Genomic DNA, 24,622 nt, shown 5'->3' with positions numbered 1-24,622 from the left:
GATTAAATCAAAAGGCTGTGTCCAACATATTTTAGTTCAGGAGCCACAAATAGTCCAATTTCATCACGAGTGGGTTGCACAGGTAGAGTAGTTCTATCATAACCTTTACATTTAAACAAAGTATTTCTTTGTTGTGGTGCAGAGAATATTTAATAAAAATGTCTATATTTACACAAAACCAAACAATTACCTAAAAAAATAACAACAATCTCAACATAAAGCCACTTTTAATGATATAAGAATAAAGTGAAATGTACAATAAACATCTCTAGCTGCAGCAATTTGTATTTGTTTACAAACTCACCTCTACAGCAGGGCTTATGTTTGGCACCCCTGCCTTAAAATATATATTGAATACATTTAATAATAGAAGATATTTTATAGAAGAATACATTTCTTCTATAAAATCGTAGTAAAAAGAGTATGTTCACTGTGTTTAGGAGACATTACCGCTCAGTTTTTCTAAAAAGAATTGCACCCATTTCAAGTATTGCCATTTGTTGGATTTTATAACAAGGATACCAAAAGATTCATTACACTGGTACCTGTTTCAGCAATGATGGGCGGTACGGTGACGGTGGTGATCCACACTGTGCTCTGCACTGTGGTGGCGACTGTTGTCTCAGGGGCACCGGTAGAAACCATCACCGGCACTGACGTCGTCACTTCTATTGAGGGAGAAATAAAAGTCATTACCAACACGACAGGCATTATGGAAAACCATGCCAGGCCTAAAAATAACTGTGCAACTGGCGCACAAACTCCCCAGTGTATTAACTGATAAGCTGTGTTTATGGGGTCGGACGTCTTTGCTTCCACTGTACCGCTTTGTGCAGGCATTACGTAAAGAGACGTGTTTTCCACTCGGCAAATAACAAAAACAAAAGGCCCGGCGAAATGGCCACATATCAGGGTGAACAATAGAAGCCTATGGCGAGGTTTTCCTCCAAAGGAAAAGCTGACATGGAGCTTTGCCTTCCTGTGCCGTTGCAGAGAGAGAGTGTCGCGGGCCGTTTCAGCCGGGGACAGGAAACACGTGTGAATGTGCGGATGCTCAAGGAATGTTTTCGCTCTGAGCGGACCAAGTGAGTATGTCACATGGAATGCTTAGCGAGTGATGGTGTTTGCCCGTGTAGCGCCAGAGTGGCTAGGCCTAATGAACAAACACACACATTCAGTCTGGACACTGGCATTCCCTCAACTACTCCCTAATTTTGACATGAAGCAATATAAATTATGACTTTCCCCATCGGGAGGCTGCGTCTTGCTCCAGTGGCACCACCGTTTATGGCATTACATAAACAACATTTCAGTATAGGACATAAACTGACTTTAATGCGTGAACAGATTATCATAATTTTAGCGCAATATGATACTTTGTACAAAATGTGCCATTAAACAGAAACTAGCCGCAGTTTGTCTCGACTTGCAATACCAGTTTGTAACACAAGATGGTGAAGTGAGTTGGTGCAGTGACTGACTGAAGCTTTCAGTAACTTCTGACAAACAGCGACAATGAAAGCAGACAAGACAATGTCAGTGAGTGTTGGCATCCAGAGTTTTGGCTTATTGTGTTTTTCCTGGTAGTTGCATATCGAGACATGAATCTGTGTCCATTTCTAAATTAGTTTGGTCATAAAGGCAAAATCAAGTATCTCATGTGAAACATACAAGTCTGGCAACACTGCAGATATTTTTGAAAGTCAGTTCAAATGTGTCAGAACACATGTTTATGCCTCTGCTGCAATGTCTTGTGGGAAAACATAAACTCATTACATAGACTACACCACCTAAGAGATTTGAAGAACTTCAGTCATTTTTGTGTTCTCTATTCATAAGTATGTCTTACAATGGCAGATGTAAGATGAAATGAAGAGGGATTAATTGGTTGACTTGCTGATTTTGCTCAAGAGATGTGACATTACAAAAGATCGAAAGGAGGAAGAAAATGTTGAATTGTTCCAAAATGCTTCATAAAAGCAGCTTTCTGTGTACGCACCCAGACAGTGTGGGCAGCACTGGCCCTTGCGTAAAACGGGGACCCTGCAGTTGGCGGCGGGACAGCGCTGAGAGAAACACTGAATGGTGCCATTGTTGCAGGTGCAGCTGGTGCAGGCGTTGGCCTTCCAGGAGTCCCCAGCGAGCAGCACGTCTCCATCGCTGGTTATGCAGTACTCCTGCTGGCTGTTGTTCACTGGGAGCAAGGGGCTCAGCGTCTCTTCTGCGGGCACACACAGGTGGGTATTTGGTTAGTGGTTGAGGTGAAACTCAGGACTTTGTGTCTCTTTCCTTACTTAAGAAGACAATGCAGGGTCAAGAACATCTGTATGTGTTGTACAGAAAACTACTTCTAAATGACTAATGCATTTCGGCCTGATCTATAACATCTCAATCTACAAAGGTTATCGGGTCTTTAGGGCTGTGTTTGAGATAAGATGCTTTATTCAATGTTAAACACAACCCAAGTGACTCCATATGGCAGATGGCAGCTCGCCCTTATCTCTCTCATCGGACCCCCACAGGCCTGAGATCTATAGCCTTTTTCATGACCAAAGACATAGTTAGCATGAACATGCTGCGCTATTCGACTGTACACATACATCATAGGACCTGTCAGTGCGATGTGTATTATTCCCACATTCCTGGTGACCAGGCCCATACATATATCAAAGACTGGCCTCTGACAGTCTGCTTTTGTGAGGGGAGATGCAGCGATAAGGCGGGCCGGCATTCTCAAGGAGAGCAGCTCTCAGGCGCAGTCATGCATTGCTGATTTGTGGGCCTCATGCTTGGAAGTGCCTGGAATATGTTGTTTATAAGGTTTATAAGTGTATGAGAGGCTCGAGTGTTTAGACGCAGTCGCTAATAAAATATGCATGCGGCTGGGCATTTGTCTGGACATTTGTGTCAAAGCATATTCCCATAACCAAGTGAAATAGCACAGATTGAGTCAGATTAGTTACATTCTTCCGCCTCCGAGCTACAAGAGTTAGATGAAGCTCCGCTGTGAGCCGCTGGGTAAAAGCAGTCCACATGTGCTGTGGCCTGCCTCGAGGATATCTATGTAAACCCAACCGGTCTTGGCTGGTTTCTTTATGAGCCTGTGTGGCTGACATAAAACTACCCGACAGAGGTAGTTAGGGTTAGTAACATACAAGACCTGCCAACACCACATGCTGATAACACATCCAAAACAGCTTTCAACTTTTCTCCCTGCGACCTCCACGTCCGAAGGGTTCCTGCTTGGCTTTTACAGCCAGTCTTTTATTTGTGCAGTCTGGCCTTTTCTTTCCATTACCTGGGCACACATGGCAACAGGTGTCCTTGTTTCTGATAGGGGTCTGGCAGAGAGCCGGGGGACACACTTCAGTGTCGCACAGGACGCGTCCCTTTCTGCAGGTGCAACGTGTGCACTCGTCCAGGTTCCAGGTCTCTCCCTCCACGTAGAACTCTCCCCCGGGGGCTCTGCACACCACCATGTCCATCCCCTCTGGCTGACCGCTGCCTGACTCGTCTGGAGCACAACGGGGGGAGAAGAAAAGAAACTTCAGCATCAGATTCTGGCTCGCTTTCACTGCCAGACATCGTTTCATTCAGCCCTGCTAATAACTGCTACATGATGGAGCGAAAACAGTGAAAGGTTAAGGATGTTCAGGAGACTGTAGTCCATTATTAGACGTGAGCCTCAGGGAGTGCAAGTAAGCATGGAACAGGCTTTTGAGACTAATTTAGCTAAAACACATTTATCTGTCGAGCAGGGTAGCGGACATCTGCAAATAGTTACCCTGTTGTCCCCTGACTGCCGAGTGCACATAGCTTCTGAAAGTAGTAGACATTCTTTCACTCCTAAATATTTGAACAGCCAACTGAGTCACTCCTCCATAAATATCCCTCATGACTCGGACATTTGTGGATAAAAAAAAGTGTGGGTGTGGATCACTGTGCTTGCCATCTTGAGTGAAACAGATAGAGACTGTGTTTGCAAGTTCAAAAGGCCATCGAGTCGATTCTGAAAGCTGGATAATAACCCGAAGCTCTCAGATGAAAGAGTGCCGTCGGACATGTGCGCACAAGCATGCCTCCAAACCGCAGCTTTACAGTGATTCCAAACCAGAGGTCCTGAAGCATTTTTTGTGTGTTGAACAGAAAACCATGTTTAACAGGAGACGTCTCAACCACGGAGACCGAGGTCAACATGTACAAATTCACCTTTCACAGTTTAATGTGACCAAAATTACAGCAGGTCTGATCACAACTACTTGTAAAGAGAAAAGCACATGTACTAAAAACTAGCAGGCCCTTTAGATCAGTGGTGTCAAATACATTTTAGTTCAGAGGCCACATACAGCAGAATTGCATCTTGAGTGGGTCAGACTGGTGAAATGCAGGCATTATGATCTTTAAATTTATACTTTAACATGTTTATTTGATGTGGCACAAACTATATGATAGAAGAAAAGTACCAAAAAGTACTGCAATATCAACGTAAAGCCAATTTTAATCATGCAAAATACAATCAAGCATCTGGAAATGTCAATATCAGTTGCATTTTGAGGCCTTTTGCATGCATACTTTAATAGAAGCATCCTGACAGCATGGCTTCGAGGCGAGTTTGGTCGTAATAAGGTGGCAATCAGAGATCTCAGCTCAGATCTTAGTGTTGTGTTATGTCTGCTATTCTTGAATCTTAAAAAAAAATTATGTAATGCTTTCTTTGCATTTTTTGCAATTTGCTTGGTGGTTTAATTGTGATGTACCAAAATCCGCCAGTTATCCAACTTTTTACAACCCGTTTGACCTTGCAAGACAAGTTTCCATCACAAAGCTCACACTACACAGGCTGAGGGTCTTAGTTACTGTCCAGGGATGTAACCTGTGTAATCTGCAGGCTTATATAAGTTCCCCAGCAAATAATATTCCAAAGCAATAAGAAAAGCAAAGCCTTTTTATTAAACTTCCACATCTACACTACTTCCATAACCATAACTGTGCCCCTTGAAAGCAGAACAGACGCTGTTAATGATTACTTTGATCATTCTCTCCTATTATTTCCCTCCGAATAACTATAATTCACACTTTTAAAACCCGTCTGCGTGTGCGTCTCGCCCCACCCGCCTTCCGTTGAGCAAACCAGGTGAGTACAGAGTGACGTCTGATGTGAGACTCACCCTCGCAGGTAGGACAGCACTGGTCAAGCTTGACCACAGGATTCGTGCAGCTGGGCACCGGGCAGGATATGAGCACGCACATCTCCCGTCCGGAGTGGCAGTAGCAGTCCCGGCAGCCATCGTGCCAGCCGTCGCCTTCCTCATACCGGTGTCCGTTGGAGGTCAGGCAGTAGCTGGGTGTCGGGGCCGGGGCCACGGTGCTCGGGGCATGGACGCTTTCTAGAGAGGCAGACATTCGCCAGGCGGTCAGTTACAGCTGGAACAGCTGAGCCAAATGTCAACAAAACACCCCAGCCTGCAATGGAAAAGCCGCTTATAAATTCGCTGTGGAAATTTCATTAAGCTCATTTATGATTCACAGTGAAAAGAGTTATGTGGTTATGGTTTGACATTATCAGGGTGCAATTTATGAAGAAACCAGAGTGCGATGGAGAGAGGGGGCAAGTTAGGGTGAGGGAAGAAATTCTGATGAAAAAAGGGAATAAATGGTGTTTAAAAAAAACTTTTTAGAACTAAATATAATGCAAATATAATGAATTACAAGGAGGAAAATAGATCTAATGAAGGACTAAAGTGTAAAAGTTCCTGTGGTTTCAATGTATTATATTAAAAAGGATCTAATAGGCTAGTTAAAGTATTTTTTAGGTTTAGGGTTAGAGTTACAGCACACACAAAACACATTTAAAAATACTTATGTTGATGATGTTAAAGGCTTTGAGGTTTTCCATTTTTCTACAAACAACAGTGCGCTTGCTCTTGCTCTTAATTTATACCCGCTGTGACTGGGCCCTCTTTTATTAGCCTTGAGACCCACTTTACCTTGTGGGTGGGCATCTAATATGCCACGATTTGATTGGTCCAGTATGTTGACATGCAGAGCGTGAATGCAATAAAACAATATTTATTGATTACAGTTACAATATGAAACGAAGGAGCCTAAAGCCAAATTTAAAAAAATGCTCCAACTTTGTCACTGTGTAAATAGGTAAAAACAAGACTTTCAGGGCCCGAATTGGAAATCTATATTAGTCAACTCACTGGAACACCGAGATTTCAAATGGACAACAGAGTGTTTATTAAGAAAAGAACAACAACAAACAACAGTAAGCTGGATCATTTGTTTCTCAGTGCTCATCTGAATGAGACTTGAAGGACATTGTTTAGTGGAAGATGTGGAACATATTTGCTTGTGTCAATAAAGATTTTTGCTAATTAGGTTGTCATGTAACCGGGCACCCAAAACGGCCAAAATCTATGCGATTGCGCTTGAAACACAGAAGTATCCAATACTGAGACAATTTTGACATGATCTTTAGATGTTTCTTCTTCTATTTAAATGGTAGGATACACCCAAAAAAGCCTCTGCCATACACTGTGTGTGAATACTTCAGCCCTCCACACAGAGGCCAATTCAAAATCAAGTAAACAGCGGTTTGTTTGGAGTGACGACTGGCCTGGTCTGAGAGGGTTCTCCTGTTTGAGGAGGTGAGGAGCCAGGTGCAGTAATCGCCTCGCCATAAAACAAAACTGTGGGCATATTTTTCCGCTCAAATATTTATAACGCAGCTCGATTGGCAAAAATAAACTTGTCGCATAAAATGTGGTGGAGCGTAAATTTGGCGGTTCCCTTCAGACTTTTACAGGTTTAATTAGAGATGCACACACATCGCTCGAGATGAGGTGAGACAGAGAGGAGGACCAAAACAAGTGGACGTAAACGTCTCAGTCTTGCAGCGGAGCGGCAAAAGTTCACAGGAAATCAAAGCTGCAGCTTAGTGTCCCAGAGTCAGCTGTCCGCTCCGTGCAACTGTGGCTGCACATCAGGAGGTCAAATATCAAAACAATTTATGAGTGGCTTCAGAGAAATACAGCAATCAGCTCAAGCTGCCGCACAAATGAACGCTGCTTCTCAGAAGCATGAGTAACCAAAAAGGTATTATTATTATTAATGTTATGAACAGTTACGAGCGCAGCACTGCTTCTGGCAGCCTGTATCCCAGCGGTAGTGTGTTAAACTCCCGACACTGACCTTTACACATGCAGACGGAGCAGCCTTTCCTGTTCTGACGATAGCCGTGGCTGCAGTGCTTGTCGCAGGTGAAAGGAGGACACTTGACACAGCGGCACATCTCACAGCCGTGCTTGTTCCTCCTGTACGATTCACAAAAGACAGTAAACACAAGCACATGAAGAGAAACCATACTTTTAAGATCAGGCTTAAAACATTCCTATTAAATAAAGCTCATATTTAGTACTTTTAGTGCATTTTTCAGATAAGCTGCTGTCGGTTTAGAAGCCTCTACAAGCCATGTACAGCCCAAGTACATCTTCAGTGGGCCAGACCGATAAAATAGTGCCAAAATAACCTTTAAATTTAAACTATAAGTTAAAATGGTGCAGAGTACAAGTCATGAAAATACTTTTTTTTCCCCCCCTCAAAAACATCTCCTATAGCTGTTTCATTATGCATGTTTTTACATACTCGTCTCAACAGCATGGCTTTGAGGCTTGTTTGGTGTTATAAAATCCTAATTGTATCAAATAAAATTACTACAGAGTTCCATCAAGTGAACAGTGTGTCAGGAGGCAAGCACTCATGATTCCTGTACAGCTCGCACCCATTTTCAAATTGCTGCATGCTGAAGTTTTCCCCAAGTGCTGTGGAGCAACGTAGTGTTGTGATACAGAGCGACCCAGATGCTGGAGTCAAGAATAATCAACATCTGGACCTGCTTTTCCTTCTCCATATTAGCTTCCTTTGAAGAAGGGCAAATAAAAGGCCAACATGTGAGATCCCTGCGGTTCACATCAGACCCACCATAAGACCCTGAAAGAAGCAGTCTAAAGCCAGTTCAGATGCTTTGGGTTCACCCTTAAAGCTCCACAAGCCTCTGGCGGACATAGACGAGCAACAGTGGCTCGAGAGAAGTGAGAAAGGATAATGAGGCTTGGTTGATGGTCCATAGAAAGGAGAAAAGGATGGACGATTGCTGGTTAGCGGCTTGGATGAAGTCAGGGCAGCCGAGTGATGCTCAGATGCTGCAAATAGACCAGTTGGATCCAATTATCTACCTAATAAAACATAGATGAGTTGACAGTAGATAAATCGTCCGAACTCAGATGAAAGCACGGCCTGTGACGACACCTCTCTAATTGCCAACTGGATATCCATCTTTCACCCCCTCATTCACTCACACCGTGCCCCACTGTACCAATACAGAGACACAGAGTGCTGCGACCTTAGAGCAAGGCTTTGTTTAAAGATGGTGTGTGGAATGCCAAGCAGTGCTTTAGGCTCCGGGGGGATCGAGGGGCTCGGGGAGACGATGGGGGCCCCTGGTATGGGACTGCTGTCTCGGCAGAATTTTCCAGCGTACCGCGACGGTGATGACCAGAAGAATGCCATTCATGACCTTTTTGGTCACAGTGATGATTTCAAGCTATGGAGGATGGAAGGAAAAAAAAAGCCTCTTCAGATGGAAGACCTGCTCCAAGAAGATTCATCATCTCAACTGCTAACGGAAGCCTGGAAATTCATTCTCTGAGACAAAGACGGTTCCACTGGTGAAATGGTCGACAAAAAGAAGAGTACTCTTCTCAAAAACTACGCCAAGTGGTCAGTACTTTTTAATCGCATTAAACTGTATAAGTCAGGCTTTTCATTCAATTGAATTAATTCCTAAAGCAAATTTCTAAGAAGAAAAATGAAAAAATGTGTGTGTGTGTGTGTGTGTGTGGGTGCATACGTGCGTGTGTGTGTGTAATCAACAATGTCAATTTACTAGCACAATTTAATAAAAGAACCCAAAATCTAATTTAATTACAGTGATATGAGTAGAATTTGTTCCTTTCACATGAATGGTTTATACCAATTCTGTTTCAGGGACTTTAGGGATTATGTACATTCATGATATTGTGTAGATTTATTGCTATTGCGAAAATGGACTAAAATGTTTAATGTTTCCTTACATTATGCATTCATATTTTGTATGTCGACACATTAAGATGGAGCCTACCACCTTGACAAGGGTTCATTTGTTTTGCATCTGATATCACAGGCCAGAAGTGAGAAGCACAAAGATCAATTAAAAAGACAAAAGTCACCAAACATCTTAGATATTTCTGAGACACTGCCTGTAGGAAATGTATGTGATGATTTAATTAAAACCAAACAAATGCACTTAAAATTTGCCCCCTCTCCCCCCCAAAAAATTCCTTCAATCTTCATTTATTGCAAGCCATATCACGACTGCAACATCATCACATATTGAATTCATACTGTGCATCCCACTGGTCGCTCATAAGATGCCATCAATACATCCCGTGTGCACACACAAAGCTCCTTTGTGCATTGTGTTTCTTTGTGGTGGCTCCACGCAGCAGACCTGTATGAGCAGACAGGTCTGGATTGTGTGGCTGGCAAGCTCTCAGAGGATTTCAGACTTCTGAAGCTCGGCCTAAACTACTGCTTATGAAGGCTAAAGCCGGGACTTCCTGCCTCTTTTCCCCCCACGGTATCCTCCTCTCCAGACCCGTCATGTGAGGTGGCTCCAAAGCTATCACAGCATATGTTTCATACTGGACACTTTTGTCCCGATGCGTTTTTGATGGCCGCTTCCAGACGGGATGATGATTTATGAAATGAGAATGGTGCCTGGGGACCGTGCGTCCCGGTAGAGAGCACTTCCAGATGTTTGATTCGGCTAAATGGGATTAAGGAGGAGAAGAGTTGGAGGGACGGCGTAGACCTCACAGCAAATTACACTACACACACACACACACACACACACACACACACACACACACACACACACACACACACACACACACACACACACACACACACACACACACACACACACACACACACACACACACACACACACTGGTATATGTCTTAAGACGCTTGTTTTAAATTTGCAAGCTGGAAAAAATCATATTAATCCAATTCATTGACACCCATCTCTTCTCAGTGTTGCATAAGTTATGAGACAATCAGCGAGTGATAGGATGGGATGAATCCTGCTTTCTGTTTAATCGTTTCAATTAATGGATGAACTGTATCTTCCCCTGCATATTGAACAGTCATTTTACAAGCAGACCAGACAGAACACGTATGTGAGCTGTCACCTCTCTTGTTGAAAGCGACTCGTGAATGACTTTGATCTGAGGAGGCCGGCTAACAATAGCGAACGCTAAAGCAAACGACAGAGAGAACAGAAGATCTACTGTCTCTCTCTGTAAAGGCATCATTACGTTAATAATAGTAATCAGTTACAAACACATCTCTGCCAATACTCTTGGTGTTATGGTAACAAGTTAGTTTACACTGCAGTCTTCCCAACGGTGTTTCTCAGAGATACTTTCTTTCAACTGGAGTCTTTCCCTCCTGACTATAAATAATCGGAGAAGCATGCTCACTGACAGGCACAGATGCCTTTTAAACCTGCTGAAAACACGGATGAAAAATGACACGGGAGGTTTAAAAAAAAAAAAAAGAATGTACTTACACATAACCATAGGGGCAGGTCTTGGTGCAGGTCAGAGGTCGACACTTGGGCGTGGGGATGCTGCACTCGCACACCTCGCAGCCGAAGTCGTCCCTCTCGTATCCCATGGGGCATTGCAGCGAGCAGTATTTTTCCAGGTCGGGGCAGGAGTCGTCTGCAAGAGGTGAGATGGAGGTCATCAGATCACGGGCACAGCGATTCGTCAAAAGGCTGGAGTCCCTACGGGGGCCGCTCACGGGGACAGAGACGCAAAATAAGCTGTGATGAATATCAACACGCCTGTGCTGCTGTGAAAACCCCGACTGCTGGATACAGCGTCGTGTGTCAGGGCTGCATGCCGCTGCATGTCGAGAGAAAAAGATCGATTGTCCGTGGAAACGTACTCACGCATCAGGTTGGAGGTAAAGTGTGAGCAGGAGACTTACTGTTGAGACACTGGCAGAGGAGGCATCCATTTTTGTCTTGCAGGAAGCCAAATGGGCAGTCGTTCACTGACAGGGAGCAGTTCTCCAGTGGGGGACACAGCAGGGGGCTAACGGTCTCATAAGAAGGCTCTGGGGAATAAAAGACATGATGGAGAAGTTTGCGTGAGGAAACGGTTATGAGGCTTTTCACGTGTGTGTGCGAAGTCCCTCAGGTGTGAGACTTCATCTATGCTTTTTGGGCCAACTGTAATAGCTACTTATTCACACTTCTCCACTTACAAACAGTAATTACAGATAAATGTGGAGCAATTACACCAGGGTGGGTCACACTGCGAAGGGGGGCGGGTTCATACTTCTGTCTTATCATGCCGAGCTCTCTCCCATTAATAAGTTGACTGTGTCTGGAGGGTGTTTTAGCTCCTGGATGACGAATGAAGATAACAGAGTATCTTCCAGCCTGAAGTCAGACCCACCATGGCCAAGATCCTCTTCAATCCGAGCCAACTTTATTGTAAAGCCCCAATAAATGAGAGTGGAACAAGACACATACATGCATGCACGCGTGTGCACACACACACACACACACACACACACACACACACACACACACACACACACACACACACACACACACACACACACACACACACACACACACACACACTCTTGTGCCCATCAAGTGCCTCGTGCCTCGTGCCACGTTTGGTGGGAGGAGCAGCCCAATGAACTGTAACTAATTTCACTGAAAAAGAAAGAAAGAAAGAAAAAAAAACTCTACTTCAATTATGCAGCCCTCTGTGCTAAAAGCACGCCGTAGCCCGGCACACAGGTGGGTCTCATTTTGGCGGGCAGGGGTAATAAAGGAACACAAAGAACCCTGCAGCTCCAAGAATGCTCAGTGGCCTCCCCTTTAATGAGCCCATGCAGATATGGCCTCTGGAGCCAAGTTGCCAGGCCGCAGCAGCCTCCTGCATGTGGTATTTGGACCAACGTGTGGCTCACTGACATTAAAAATATTTTCAGATTGATGAATTGAAGGAATCTTGAAGGGTGTAATTGCCTTGTTTCCTGTAATTCCAAGTAATCACGATGAAAAAGAATACGTTTAAAACAAAAAAATTATTTTGGTAAATTTTAGCATGATGTAAATGTTATGAGGATAAAATTTGTGAACGACCACGAAGGTTGTAGGTCACAGCTGCATGGCAATAGTAAATGGATTTCACTCATACACTAGTACTTTTCCACTGTTTAAGCAGTTTCCAAAGCAGTTTACATTGCTGATCACATTCACACATTCACTCACACACCAATGGAGGCGGCTGCCAAGCAAGGCGCTTAAGCCATCTATTGGGAGCAGTTTGGGGTTCAGCGCCTTGGAATCGTTTCAGTGTTTTTCTTCTCTCTCTGTTTATGAAGTAGCTTTAACCACTTTGAAGGATCGATATTATCTGTAATAAAATTCAGCATGAGAGCGAAGTGTCACCGTCCACCACGTTCTCTCTTTCCAAGCCGCATTGCCCTGTACCTTCACAGAAGGGGCAGCACTCTCCGGGGATCTTCACGGGGTTCTGGCAGCTCTGTTTGCAGGCCATGGCAGTGCAGTGCGGCTCTCCGTCCACGCACTGGCAGAACGTGCAGTCGTCCTCCTTCCACTGCTCCTCGTGGGCCCGCAGCTTGTTGTTCACCCAGCAGCTGGCCTTCGTGCTGTCCATCGACAGCAGCTCCACATCTGGGAGGGAAAAGGAGACGTGAAGTAGAAGAAGAAGAGGGAAATATCTGATCCTCGGCAAAGTCACACGAATAGTTTGGTTTGGCTACCATGAATGAAAACCGTTAAAATTGAATCCAAGGTTGCAGACCGTCACGTCTTGGACTACATCCTCCGCTGTGATGGGAGTAACAGGAGGAAGAGTGAGAGCAGAGCTGCAGGGAGCTGGATACTCCACGAGGGAGCCTACAAGATATGGAAACTGGCCTTTGACCAGAGGATATGCACAAAACCCTGTTGAATTTGGGGGACTTATTTACATTTGAAATTGGGGAGTGACCCCTGGCTTTGTGACAGCATATGTAGGGATTTAAGTTCAAATGAGAGCGCTGACGTCGGAGGCATTGCTGCGCGCTCCTGGGAGAGATGTGGTAATTGGAAACACGGCGAGGCTGATGACATTCATAACGGCTGGTCCCCACACCGTCCACTCAAAGGCTTGAACTCATCCATTTCAGCTGTGCCCCCGAGGTCAAAGACCATGCCGGCATTTTATACCATAAATTTTGCTTCACAGCAATGAAGGCTCTTTAAAAATTTCCGATCTGTAGTCATTAGGGCTAAGAAGAAGCCATAAAGCTCGGGACAGTTTAAAAGCCAATCTGCGAAGTGTTGCTGCTCAGCTTGAGGTGATGTATGAAGCCCGAGTGTAGCTTTGAGCTGTTTTTTTCATCCACTATAAACAGTGTAAATTGTAGTCCACAAAAAGCAAGCTCACCAACAACAAAACGCGTGTAAATATCTCTTCTGTTTATATGTTGCGTGCATCCTAGTAAATGTTTGCTGTGTACCGTGCACAGGAGTTCTATTTACCCTGTCTGATCCCAGGTTTGAGTTTTGGCTGCTGATGTTGTATCCATCTGGCTGCGATTAACCTGAAGAGGATCTATTTTTTCACCTCACGTATCCTCTGCCATGGCGGCTCTCATAAAACTTTACAAAGAGGTCATTACAGGATTTTGCCATTCCATTTCCATGAAGCAGAAGTAGTTGTGATAAAACAGAAAGATCCAAAGTGATGCAGCAGATCAAGCTGGAAAACGCCGTGGCCTACATTTTCAAACTAACCCAACAGTTAAACCCAAATGCTGCATCGACAATACTGAGGAGACAACAACTTCCTGTCTTGGTTTCTCCTCATGGGTTGCAGATAAAAATGTTTGTGATGGAGGTACCCATAGTACAGACGACACAATGGGAGGCAGAGTGTTCAGATATCACTCTCCTCTTGTGAAGAACCGGTTCGCACAGTCAGCTCAGGCTAAGAAATTCTCTACTTTTAAGTTTCCTGTTTGGTAAAGCTTACAGTTCAAGCTGGCTCGGGTCACGCTGGACCATCTTCTAGTGAAGCTGCTATAGGTTTAGACTGCTGGGGGATGTTCTTCAATGCAGAGAGTCCTGCTGAGTTATAGGTTTGTAACCTGGCCACAGGTTGGTTCGCTTTTTGTCTGACGTCAACTTGTTTGTTTGAGGTTCTCTGCTCTGTCTTTTTCTGATTGTACTATTGCCTAATCTCAGGCCGGCTTACATGACAACATTTTCATGTGAAAACACAAACTTTCACAGCGTTTTGAGGTTCTGTTTACACATCAACAGTGCTTGGAGCTGCCTGAAAACCCCTTCCAAGGTGGAACTTTTGGCAATGCTTTCACTCCGCCGTCGTGTAAACGCTACATCATTTTCAACTTCTGCCATTCCCATGAAAACAGACATTGTTTTGAAAACATTGCGGCGTAAACCTGAAACTCTGAAATGAAAACATACAAACAATGTGATTTCACTGAAAATGTTGTTGCGTAAAAGATGCCTAAAACTCCACTTCTGAGTTTGAAGGTCATTATCAGGTAAAAGAGTGTTTTTTTCTTTCCACTCATGACTGAGCTTGCTCATGTGGGATAGTTTTATTTATTTCTTTGCATTTTATTTGAATTTAAAGTACTATGTTGTAATGGGCGCTACATATTATAATCTGATTCAATGTAATTCAATTTCTTCTTTGCTGATACAACATTATGTCATGTCGTGTCATCCATACTCTTCTACTCTTTACCAGACATATATGTTGTGTTTTCAGCCCTTTGGAATGGTCACTTTTATTTCTGCTCCTTTTTCGTGAGGGAATCATTGATCTTCTCAGTTGCTAAAAGTGTCGCCCTTATCAATAACCTGTCTCTGAGACTTGATGTTTGCCAGGCAGAAGTCAAAACTATAATGGTTTGAAAATAGGCCATGCTGATAAGAGTGGCTGAAACTGAAAAAGTTGTGAAATTTAAGACAAAAACCACAAACAGCAAAGCTGAAGGAAACCAGTGTGGTTTATCATTTCAGGCAATCCATTTCTCATTAGTGATGTTTATTCAACCCATTAAAAAGCAATTACATCTATCTCGTAGTACAATCACCTTCAAGGAAAATTACGTTCAATGTACCTTTTAATCCTGAATACGTTACATATCCAATGTTCCCCATGGTGAGTCATGCAGTAAGAGAGAGCGGCTATCTATAAGCAAAAGATGAAAGCATACCATCCCGCCGAAATTCCTGCATATTCCAGGTGTACCTCTGACACTGACCCAACATGATCTTCTCTACACTCCTGGCTCTTTTACCTCTTTGCTCCCGTACGTCTGATCGGGTGAAGCCACGCAGGCAGAGCCCTGAGCTGGCTACCGTCTCCGTCCGCAGGCTCCCGGCTCTCTGTAATGTGGTTGCCATATGCGCCGCAAGCGGCTTCTTTTAACAGGCCTAAATACACATATCAGCACTCCCTACCTGGCTGTGAGCACATGTGTTTTGTGCAGGTACTTCCCCCTACTCTTCAACATGAAGACAGAGCCTGATCTTACAAAGACACACTGAAAGAGGGTTTTTATGTTGTGAAGTCTCCCTCCTGGAAATCAATCCCCGGCTGGCGCTTTGGAGCGCCTCTTATATGTTAACAACAGTGGAAGCTGGTTAATGTGAAGGAGCCGTTTCTGTAGGGTCACTGGAGGTAAGACTGTGATATTTGCCTCTGCTTGGCCAACTTTCCACTGTTGTCAGCAGGCCTCACAGACTTTCACCTTTAAGACTCATCACGTCTGTTTCTTAAATCTATAAGAGTTTCCACGACAAATGGTGCAATGTTTAAGTAAAAACAGTGTACCTATGCAGACGGGGCAACACTCGCCCTCGGGGATGTAGAAGTTCTCGCAGTCCAGCTCAGCACATTCTGCCTTGGAGCAGAAGGAGATTCCTCCTCTGCACTGACACAACCAGCAGGGATCCATGCGGTACACCTCTCCCTCAGAGAACTCCTTCCCATTGTGGACGCACTTGGGAGAAACTAAGGAGAAGAAGAAGAAGAAGAATATGAATCAGATGGATGTTAAACTGAACTCGTGACATCAAAAGAGAGGGAGATATTCAGAACAACAGCACTCCCTTCATGTGGTAAGGCTTTTACACAACAGTTACACTCTTCACCGGCTGACAGGATTGCAATAAAAACTCTGATTAAGGTTTTGAATTTTTTTTTTTTTTGTCCCCACCAACAAAAATAGTGCCACCACTAAACCACCATGTGATTGATGCTAAACAAAGGTTTTTATACGCTCCTTTGAATCGTACACTCATTTGTACAGTTTTAATTGAATGCACAACCACAGGAAAACAAGATCACCCACGTCAGTTCACGTTATGCAGATGCAATCAAGGAAATGATGCATGAAAACAATATTTTCTCATGACTGTGCAATCAAGTGAAATTTGCGGATGTAATTTTAACATTTTAAACCAAGCAGCCGGCAGAACAAGAAAGCTTTTACCAGGAAGGACGTAGGTTTATCCAAAAATAGTTATTTGAAGGACATTTGACCTTTATATGTATTTACATGTGAGCTGTTGTTGGGCACATCATTAACCACATGCCACACAGTAATTGCCCTTCTTAATGCTTAAGATTAATAGCAGGACTCTCTTGTCATTACTATATGTTTAGAAAAATTTTAAAAGAAAAAAGAAAACTGTATTTACCAGAAATGTTAAGACTGATCAGTGAGCAGTTATCACAACCATGTACATTCAGCTATAAACTAATAAATATCTGCCCAGTCTCTACTACTATTGGTGGAAATATTCATTCGAACCAAATGGCGCTGTGCTTGATGGCTGAAGTTTGGCCTGTGGGGTGGAAATGGCATTTATCAGATAATGAAACTGAGTCGATAGGGAGGAATTTCACAGGGATATGTGAAGTCCCGAGTGGGTCTCCTGACTCCCGCAGGACCGAGTGAAAGGAAACAGCAGCAGTTCTGAGGTTTTGGCAGAATCTGGGCTCAGTGTGCCGGTGGCAGGTGGAATGAATCAATACTCCTGACTGTCTTTCTCTAAAGCATCCAAGCATTGAAAGTCCCTCTTTAGGCTGCGTTCTCTCTGACGAGGAAATAAAATGAGCTGAGTTACGGGAATGTTTGGGAAAAAAAACAAGTAAACCTGCTCATTCAACACTTTAACCTTTCATATTTATACATTAATAACTTGTGCATTTACATTGATCAGCCATAACTTAAAAAAACCCAATAAGAGGTGAATCTAATAACAATAAGGTTATCATGACACCCGTTAGTGGTGCTCAAAGATTGAGTACATGAATAATCACAGGGGTTTAAGAAGGTTTGACAGGCACTACCAACCTAAGCAGGGTATTATTGTATGTATGTAGCAGAAATAGGAACCCTGCTCAGAGCAGGAATGGTTCAAGGATGGTTTGAGGAAAACAAAAGTGTTGACTTTGCCTTGAAGTTCCCCAGATCTCAATCCAATTGAACATCTAAACCAGATCGAGTGGGAGGTGTAGTGGAGTCCATATCTAAATGGATAATGGTTATTAAGGCAGAAGAAGTAAAGATTATAATGTAAGAAATTACAGCATCTGAAATTTCATATATTTAATGATACAAACCTGATCAAGTATTTCAAATTGATTTAAGCAGTTCAGAGGCCAAAACAACTGCGTAACAGCCCAATGGTAAGATAAGATTTTTCTTTCAAATGTAAAACAGTGGCTTGGGCAGCTCAACACTGTCAGATCTTAACTGGATGCACATTGGCTTTTTATCGGATAGGCCTCAAAATGTGGGAACGGCGCACTCTGGTTATGTAAGAGCGTCTCGGAGAGGAGTAAGTGAATGTGTTACATGGATGCAAGCAGATGTGGAGGTCATGTTTTATATAAATGAGAGTGGAGAGAATGGCGGCATCTGTACACCATATCTCCGAGTGTCGACTTAAGGTGTCCGTGCCAGTGACCCCACACCTCCCAACTACCCACATTGCACTCTGATACAAAGCAGGTGCGCCGGTTGAGTTGAAAGCAGAGCCTAGATTTTGTTGATCTTTTATTCTCCCACTTGCCATTATTCAGACTTTCTTGTCCCTTACTCACTACTCTGTCATCCCTCTTTGTGTGCATCAAAAATAACTAAGCAGAGAAAATGCAATCGGTGCTTTCGCTGCCCGAAATGAAAACGGGATTTTAACATTCACAGAAGCAGTAGGAAGTCACATGAAGGGAGGCGCACGTGTGATTTCTGCAAAGTTTGTTCATGGTAATTACCAAAACAACAGCAGAGTTTAAATTCCAGCCATGCTCTGTGATGTTCGGCTGTCTTTAAAGATGAAAAGATGGGTCATGTAATAATGTCCTGAAGCATGTATGAATCATCCATAATGGACTGTCATTCAAATAGAGGCCTGTAAAGAAGAGTATTTTTTTTCCCTCTGAAAGACTAATAGCAACCAACTTTACAGTGATGACTTCAGAAAGAGGGTGTCAAACTTCATGAGCCACCTTGTGTCGTGAGATTTTTTGACCATTGGGGACGGTGGCCCTCAGGTTAGAGAAGTGAATTTGAGATCGGAACATTTGCAGGTTTGGATCCCACTGTGGCTCCGTGAACAGGACACCATGGCAATCCAATTCTCCTCATGTATACTTAAGGTTAGCTATGGCTAAGATGGGTAAAATGTGGAGAGGCAATTTTCACCAGGGGATCAATAAAATATGCTTTCTTAATATTACCCCAGAAAAATAGATTAGATCTCAAAGTTTCTCTGGAAAGAAATGTTAGTTAAAGCCTGTCACTTTATCGAACATACAGAACTCTTTTCAGAACCCATCAGCACATTTTCTCAAAGTCATCACAATAATGCAGCTTTTTTGACAATGCTATTTCACAAGTCACCTTTTACAGTTTGGTTCTGGGTCTCAGTGTTGCAGTATGCTGCTCAACCAGTGAACAAAATAGGCAAACCAATTACTTATATGAAGCATTTGTACCGGTAGTTAAATAATTTTCTGAAATTATGACATTATACAAAATGAGTGGCTCTTCTGGTGGAGTGGTTTTGGCCCCTGTGTCTTGTGTTTGACACAATCAACAAAGTAGACATAAACCCTAAAAGCCCTGCTTTATCTCAACCTCTGAGAATAGGGCTGCACGGTTCTAACAAAGCCAAGCTGAGTTCCATGTGATCCATTACCGTGGTGACTTCACTCTTATTGCTTAACACCAGTGTAAATCTCAGCAGAACGCATAAAGTACCAAACTTGGCCTGCATCCACGGCTCACTGCAGGGGATGATATCGATAAACAGCCAAATAAGATCATCTATGACATCAGGTCAGGACGGTCCTGCCATGTCTGCTCTAACGTGCAGATGCAGCTGCTGGACAGCCAATCGTGGAGTGGAGACCATTGTTGATACAGGCCAAAACACACAGGTGGAGCTTATTGTCAAAGCAGAGTGTGCAGTGGAAACAAGTTCATCAGTCCAAGCCTCACAGAGGATGCAATGCGGGGGTTTTAATTTAATGTGTTCCATTAGAGGAAAGGTATGGCATCTGAAAGCAATTCAGACTTTTTAAAATGTTTCATCTGCAGCCAGTGCATCTGAGGCCTGCGGGACAATGGTACCACGGGGCCTGTGCGTGTCCTTGTCGCTGTCTGTGGAGCTTTCTGACACGGCGAGCAGTCATGCAGGCCTAACGGACAGTAGGAGCAGCACAAAAGGCATCAAGCCCCGGGCCCAAAGAGCAGCAGACACTTGTTATCAAAACACTGATCCCATGGCCCCCACGGCTGCCATTCAGCTCCCGCCGGCCTGCCGGACTCGATTACCCTCCCCACTGACAGACTGGAGCACATAAAAAGCATTCCCATCAATGAACTGTTGAACCTTTTCCCTTTGGACGTGTGACCAGACAGGAACCCTTTGACACTGCACTTCTGTTGAGCAAATTCATAGCCTAAGCACTTTTCTGGTCACTGGGCCTGTTAAGTCCATTAATTCCGGGACATAGCACTCATTTATACATGTGGAGGGGCCAGAATGGGAATTTGTTCTGTTGGTAAAACAGGGAATATTTGTTGAGAGGGCAGAGTAAACACACCAATACCACAAGTCCCCTCCCTGCCTTCCTGACTCTCCTGGCTGCTTCCGTGCCACGGCACAGGCACAGTCAATTCCCTTCAATATACTTTTAAAATCTGCCCGATTTCATCTCTCTCATTCAGAATTTGAGAAAACGTTGCACAAGCACATTTCACAGCAGGCATTGACTCTTCAAGACCCATTACATGAGGCATTCCTTCAGGCGGTATAAATATTTATGAGGAACGACCTTGAAAAAAACCTTTTTTTAACAATAGTTTTTAACTCTGGGAGGCCTTGGCACCACCTGATAAAAAAGCCAAGCAGTAATTATCCAATCAGCAACTTTGCCTTTTGTTCTGGACATTTGGTCAGCAGGTTGAAAAGCCTTAGTCAGAGGAAAATAATTGCCTCCCCAGAAGCAATGATTCTCACACCAACTGTGCAAATTGCTGTTGCCAGTGAGGGAGCAACCAAAGTGTGTAGCGAGCAGTTTAGTGAAATCACCTTTCTGGCACTCGAAGACGTCACAGCAATCTCCTGGCTGCCCACTGGCCTGATTGAGTGTAACCGGGTGCTGTCCGCTCGGGCACTGGGGCTTGTGGCAGGCACGGACATCACAAGTGCACTGCGGCGGTATGGAGGGGCAGCAACCGGCAGGGGGGGTGTAACTCTTGGTCAGGACTGAGCCCTTGGGGCAGGCGGGTACCTGCAGAGCTGGACACGTGACCCCTGCACACCTCAGCTCCACTGTTTGAGAGAAAAACAGAGACATGCATGCGTTGTAAGATGTGTGCAAAACACAGGTATTTCAAGTATAATAATTAAACATGTCAGTATAATCTAATTATTCTTCCGGTAATACCAGCAGGAAAGTGTCAGATATTGAAGGACAAAGGATTTTAAGCAATTACGCAACGTTTTTAAGTAAAAACGACTTACGACCAACGATACTGCGCATACATACCATGGATGTAACAAATAGTTGTTCTGCACACTCGCAAGTAGATGGACACTAACAACAATGGCGTCCTCAATATCGACTCTCAGTCCAAATTCTCCTGGGGTTTGGTAGTTTTATAGTTGGGAGTCACCTAGAATAACAATCCTACTTGGCCGTCTGTCCATTATGAACGTCCGTGTACTCGCCTTTGTTAATGTTTATAGCATATTGTTCTCTGCACGCATGTGTGTTGTTTGATTTAATTCATCGAAGGATGGTCACATCAAATACATATTGATTTCCTGCGAATCCACTTGTCTTAAACTATCAACAACTATTTTTTCAGTTCAAATCTTCCAAGAGTCCGATAAAAGCTGTGCAAACTTTTCATTCTTAATTTTTGCTTTGACGAGATCCAACAGCATTCTTCTGGAGAGAGAAAGGTTTCTTTTCTCTTCTTGCATTTCTATATGCATGTCAGTGCAAGAACTGCTTCCTTACAGTGTCAGTCGAGCCTCTTAAGAACAACGCTACTCGTGTTACGGACTAAAGGCCGAGTCCGCACAGTTACCCAACACAAACTTTGTGCGCAGTCATCAGATCCCCACTTCAGCGAGTGACAGCTTTACAGCACCGTCAGTTAAGTGAGAGTGCAGCTCTCTCCTGACACGACAAGTCTCTCTCCGTGTCCCGTCTACGGGGGCCTCAGATCCCACCCAGGGTGCCTTTACTGGCTCACAATTCAAAGCACCCATCAATGCTCTTAAACCCGTCATTAATTGCAGCCAATCTTCCAACAGAGCTCTCCTTCTTGCCAGCTTGGAATCTCCCCTTCAGTTAGCATACCAGGAGCTGTTTTGTCTATTCATCTGCAGAGCCAACATAATAGCTCTGATACCCCTTGTTAGGGCAGGGTGGGGTGGGGGTTGGAGGAGGAGGTGCAGGGATACTGGTAATCTGGGCAAAGGGGCTCAGAGGCTCAGGCGTGTATTTTGGAGCCGGTTCAGGAAAAGAAAAGTGGAGCGCCCCTCTTTATAGGCACTGTATGAGAACAGTAGCGACCTTACAAAGGTTGGATTACTCATACCAATAGGACGTGTTTATTTTGGTTCTCAGTGTTGCTGTAATGTATACAGGACAGACAGAAGAGAGGATTTGTGGGAAGCAGATTCAGATCCTGAACTATAATTGTCAATCACTAAGTAATTTTCCAGATCCTCTGATTGAGTCACTTTAAACTTTGACGGAAAGAAAATTTGTAAAAGTACATGGCACTGTTACCTCGTTGCAATTTAGTTTAAGTGGTCAACCATATCTAAAGAAGAACAGATACAACCTTACAAGAAAGTTAACCTGAAGTTATTTACTTTAGAGAAATACTCGACAAATTTTTAATACATCTGTTTTTTGAGGAGAGGAGAGAGATGCAGGCAGCGGTTGCGTAACAGTGCTCAGGGGTTTTGGTAATGTTTTCAGAGGCTGGGTTCAGTTGATGGTCTTCCCAGACTGGCGCTGGCTCCATGCTGCAACACGAGTCTCTCAGAGGATGTGCCTCATCTCCGAGATTTGAAAACCAGTAAATAGATCCTTCTGAGTTTTGTCCCCAGATGGAGAAACTCAAAGAGCGAGCAGTTGAGACTTCAAACTCTGATAATGGCTCCACTATGCCAGTCCTCAAATCCAGATCCAGACCCATGAATGAATCACTGGGTAGACTCTCTGTTCTGACCTGATGCTCTGCTGGCATCGTAGTTCAGACACCGTTTGATGTCTGTTGCCCCTGAATAAACACGTAGGAAAGGCGAAGACTGTGACTGCTGTCTTCTGGAGGGAGGAGGTAACATAACCGACAGATGAAATTGAGGATAAGGGAAATAGTGATTTTTTTTTTCTGGCTCTGGATAAATAGAGCAGGAGTGTGAGGTATCTGTACTGTACTGTTTACTCTAGCAACCTGGGAACAGTGAGGACCGCCACAAAGCACTCATTGATAAACTTCGTAGCTGAATAGTGTCGTAGAAAACGAGGGAAAACCCCCGAATTAAGCGAGGCTACAATCCTTTTAACGGTTTTTGGCCTAAACCCTATGCTGGAGTTAAATAAACTTCTGTTGGGAGTGCTGATTGGTGAATGTTTTACTTCCAATAAAGTCTCGCACAGTCTGCTGCTGCTCAGTTGAAGACTGGTTTGCATATGAAAACCTCAAGCTCTTTAGAGGCGCAGAAAATGCCCTGGGACAATCTTGCACAAGGTTCTGCACTGAAAAACACTTTCTGTGCATTGTGTGTCCCCACGAGAAGGCTGATTACTCTTTCAGTTGTGATAATGGCTGGGGTTAGAGTGCGCTGGGAAAAGCAGCTGGCAGACACACCATTGTCATTCAAATGATTAGAATTGTATCCATCCGTGGAAACACTCCAACCCTTGCAGGTCCAATTAATGTAATTTTTTGAGCTGGCAAAATTAGGAGCACAATAGGCAGACAGAGGAGGGAAAGAGTCAGCGGTAAATGGATTTTATCCTGCGCTGTTTGTGTTCTCTTAGCATAAATGACTGTAATTAGTGAGTCATCGACCGCAGAATCAATCTTCGTATCACAATGGTGGCCATACTCCAGCTTGCACAAACACAAAAGCCCCGATTTAGTATGCTTGATAAATTCTCTCTGCAGAATAGACAACATGTACTCTTTTATGACTGCAAGAGAGCAAAGAATAGAAAACCTCTGACCTCAATGTACAGCCTGGGACAATATGTCACACAGGATTACACACCCACACCCACACCCACACCCACACACACACACACACACACACACACACACACACACACACACACACACACACACACACACACACACATACACCAGTGGAGGCGGCTGCCATGCAAGGTGCTCAAGTCCATCCATTGAGAACAGTTTGGTGTTCAGTGTCTTGCTCAAGAACACACACTCAAATCCATACACACACACACACACACACACACACACACACACACACACACACACACACACACACACACACACACACACACACACACACACACACACACACACACACATACACACACCTGATCTGGTCTGGAAAAGGTGAGATGTGGAAATTGCCTCATTACCACAGAATGACCTCTTTTGTAAACAATACATATTTCTGGCGTTTGTGTGACTCATTGAAGAGAGAAGGATCCTCCATTCTGAATGGGTTTTTTCTTCCCTTCAAACCTTGGTACAAGGAGGGCAGTCTTTCCCCAAACCAAAGCGGCTCGACCAGGCAGAGGAGGCTGTGTTGACAGCCTGAGTTTACTCATGGAAAAAGCGCACAATGTGAGTTCTGTTCGCCGACTGACTTTGGAAACAAGTCAGCGGAGAACAAAGCTGTCTCAGTCCGGCTGCC

The 24,622-nt window shown here is 44.0% G+C and overlaps 1 protein-coding gene across 2 annotated transcripts in view; it reads right to left on the bottom strand.

The window, feature by feature from the left end:
- LOC308142066 (cysteine-rich motor neuron 1 protein) overlaps positions 1-24,622 on the bottom strand; it is a 39,096-nt gene that overhangs the window by 2,582 nt on the left and 11,892 nt on the right. For both annotated transcript variants that reach the window (XM_080512365.1, XM_080512366.1), the window contains 10 exons: positions 20,795-21,037; positions 16,020-16,199; positions 12,632-12,835; positions 11,104-11,232; positions 10,679-10,832; positions 7,198-7,319; positions 5,169-5,387; positions 3,299-3,514; positions 2,000-2,221; positions 546-668 (listed from right to left, as the gene is read on the bottom strand). In XM_080512365.1, the coding sequence (XP_080368491.1) occupies positions 546-668; positions 2,000-2,221; positions 3,299-3,514; positions 5,169-5,387; positions 7,198-7,319; positions 10,679-10,832; positions 11,104-11,232; positions 12,632-12,835; positions 16,020-16,199; positions 20,795-21,037 (1,812 nt within the window). The remainder of the gene's footprint in view (positions 1-545; positions 669-1,999; positions 2,222-3,298; positions 3,515-5,168; positions 5,388-7,197; positions 7,320-10,678; positions 10,833-11,103; positions 11,233-12,631; positions 12,836-16,019; positions 16,200-20,794; positions 21,038-24,622) is intronic.

The sequence above is a fragment of the Blennius ocellaris genome, assembly GCF_963422515.1.
Source record: "Blennius ocellaris genome assembly, chromosome: 17".
In the NCBI taxonomy this organism is placed as follows: Eukaryota; Metazoa; Chordata; class Actinopteri; order Blenniiformes; family Blenniidae; genus Blennius; species Blennius ocellaris.
Note: the sequence above shows the minus strand (reverse complement) of the source record. Positions and strands in the feature narration are given on the sequence as shown.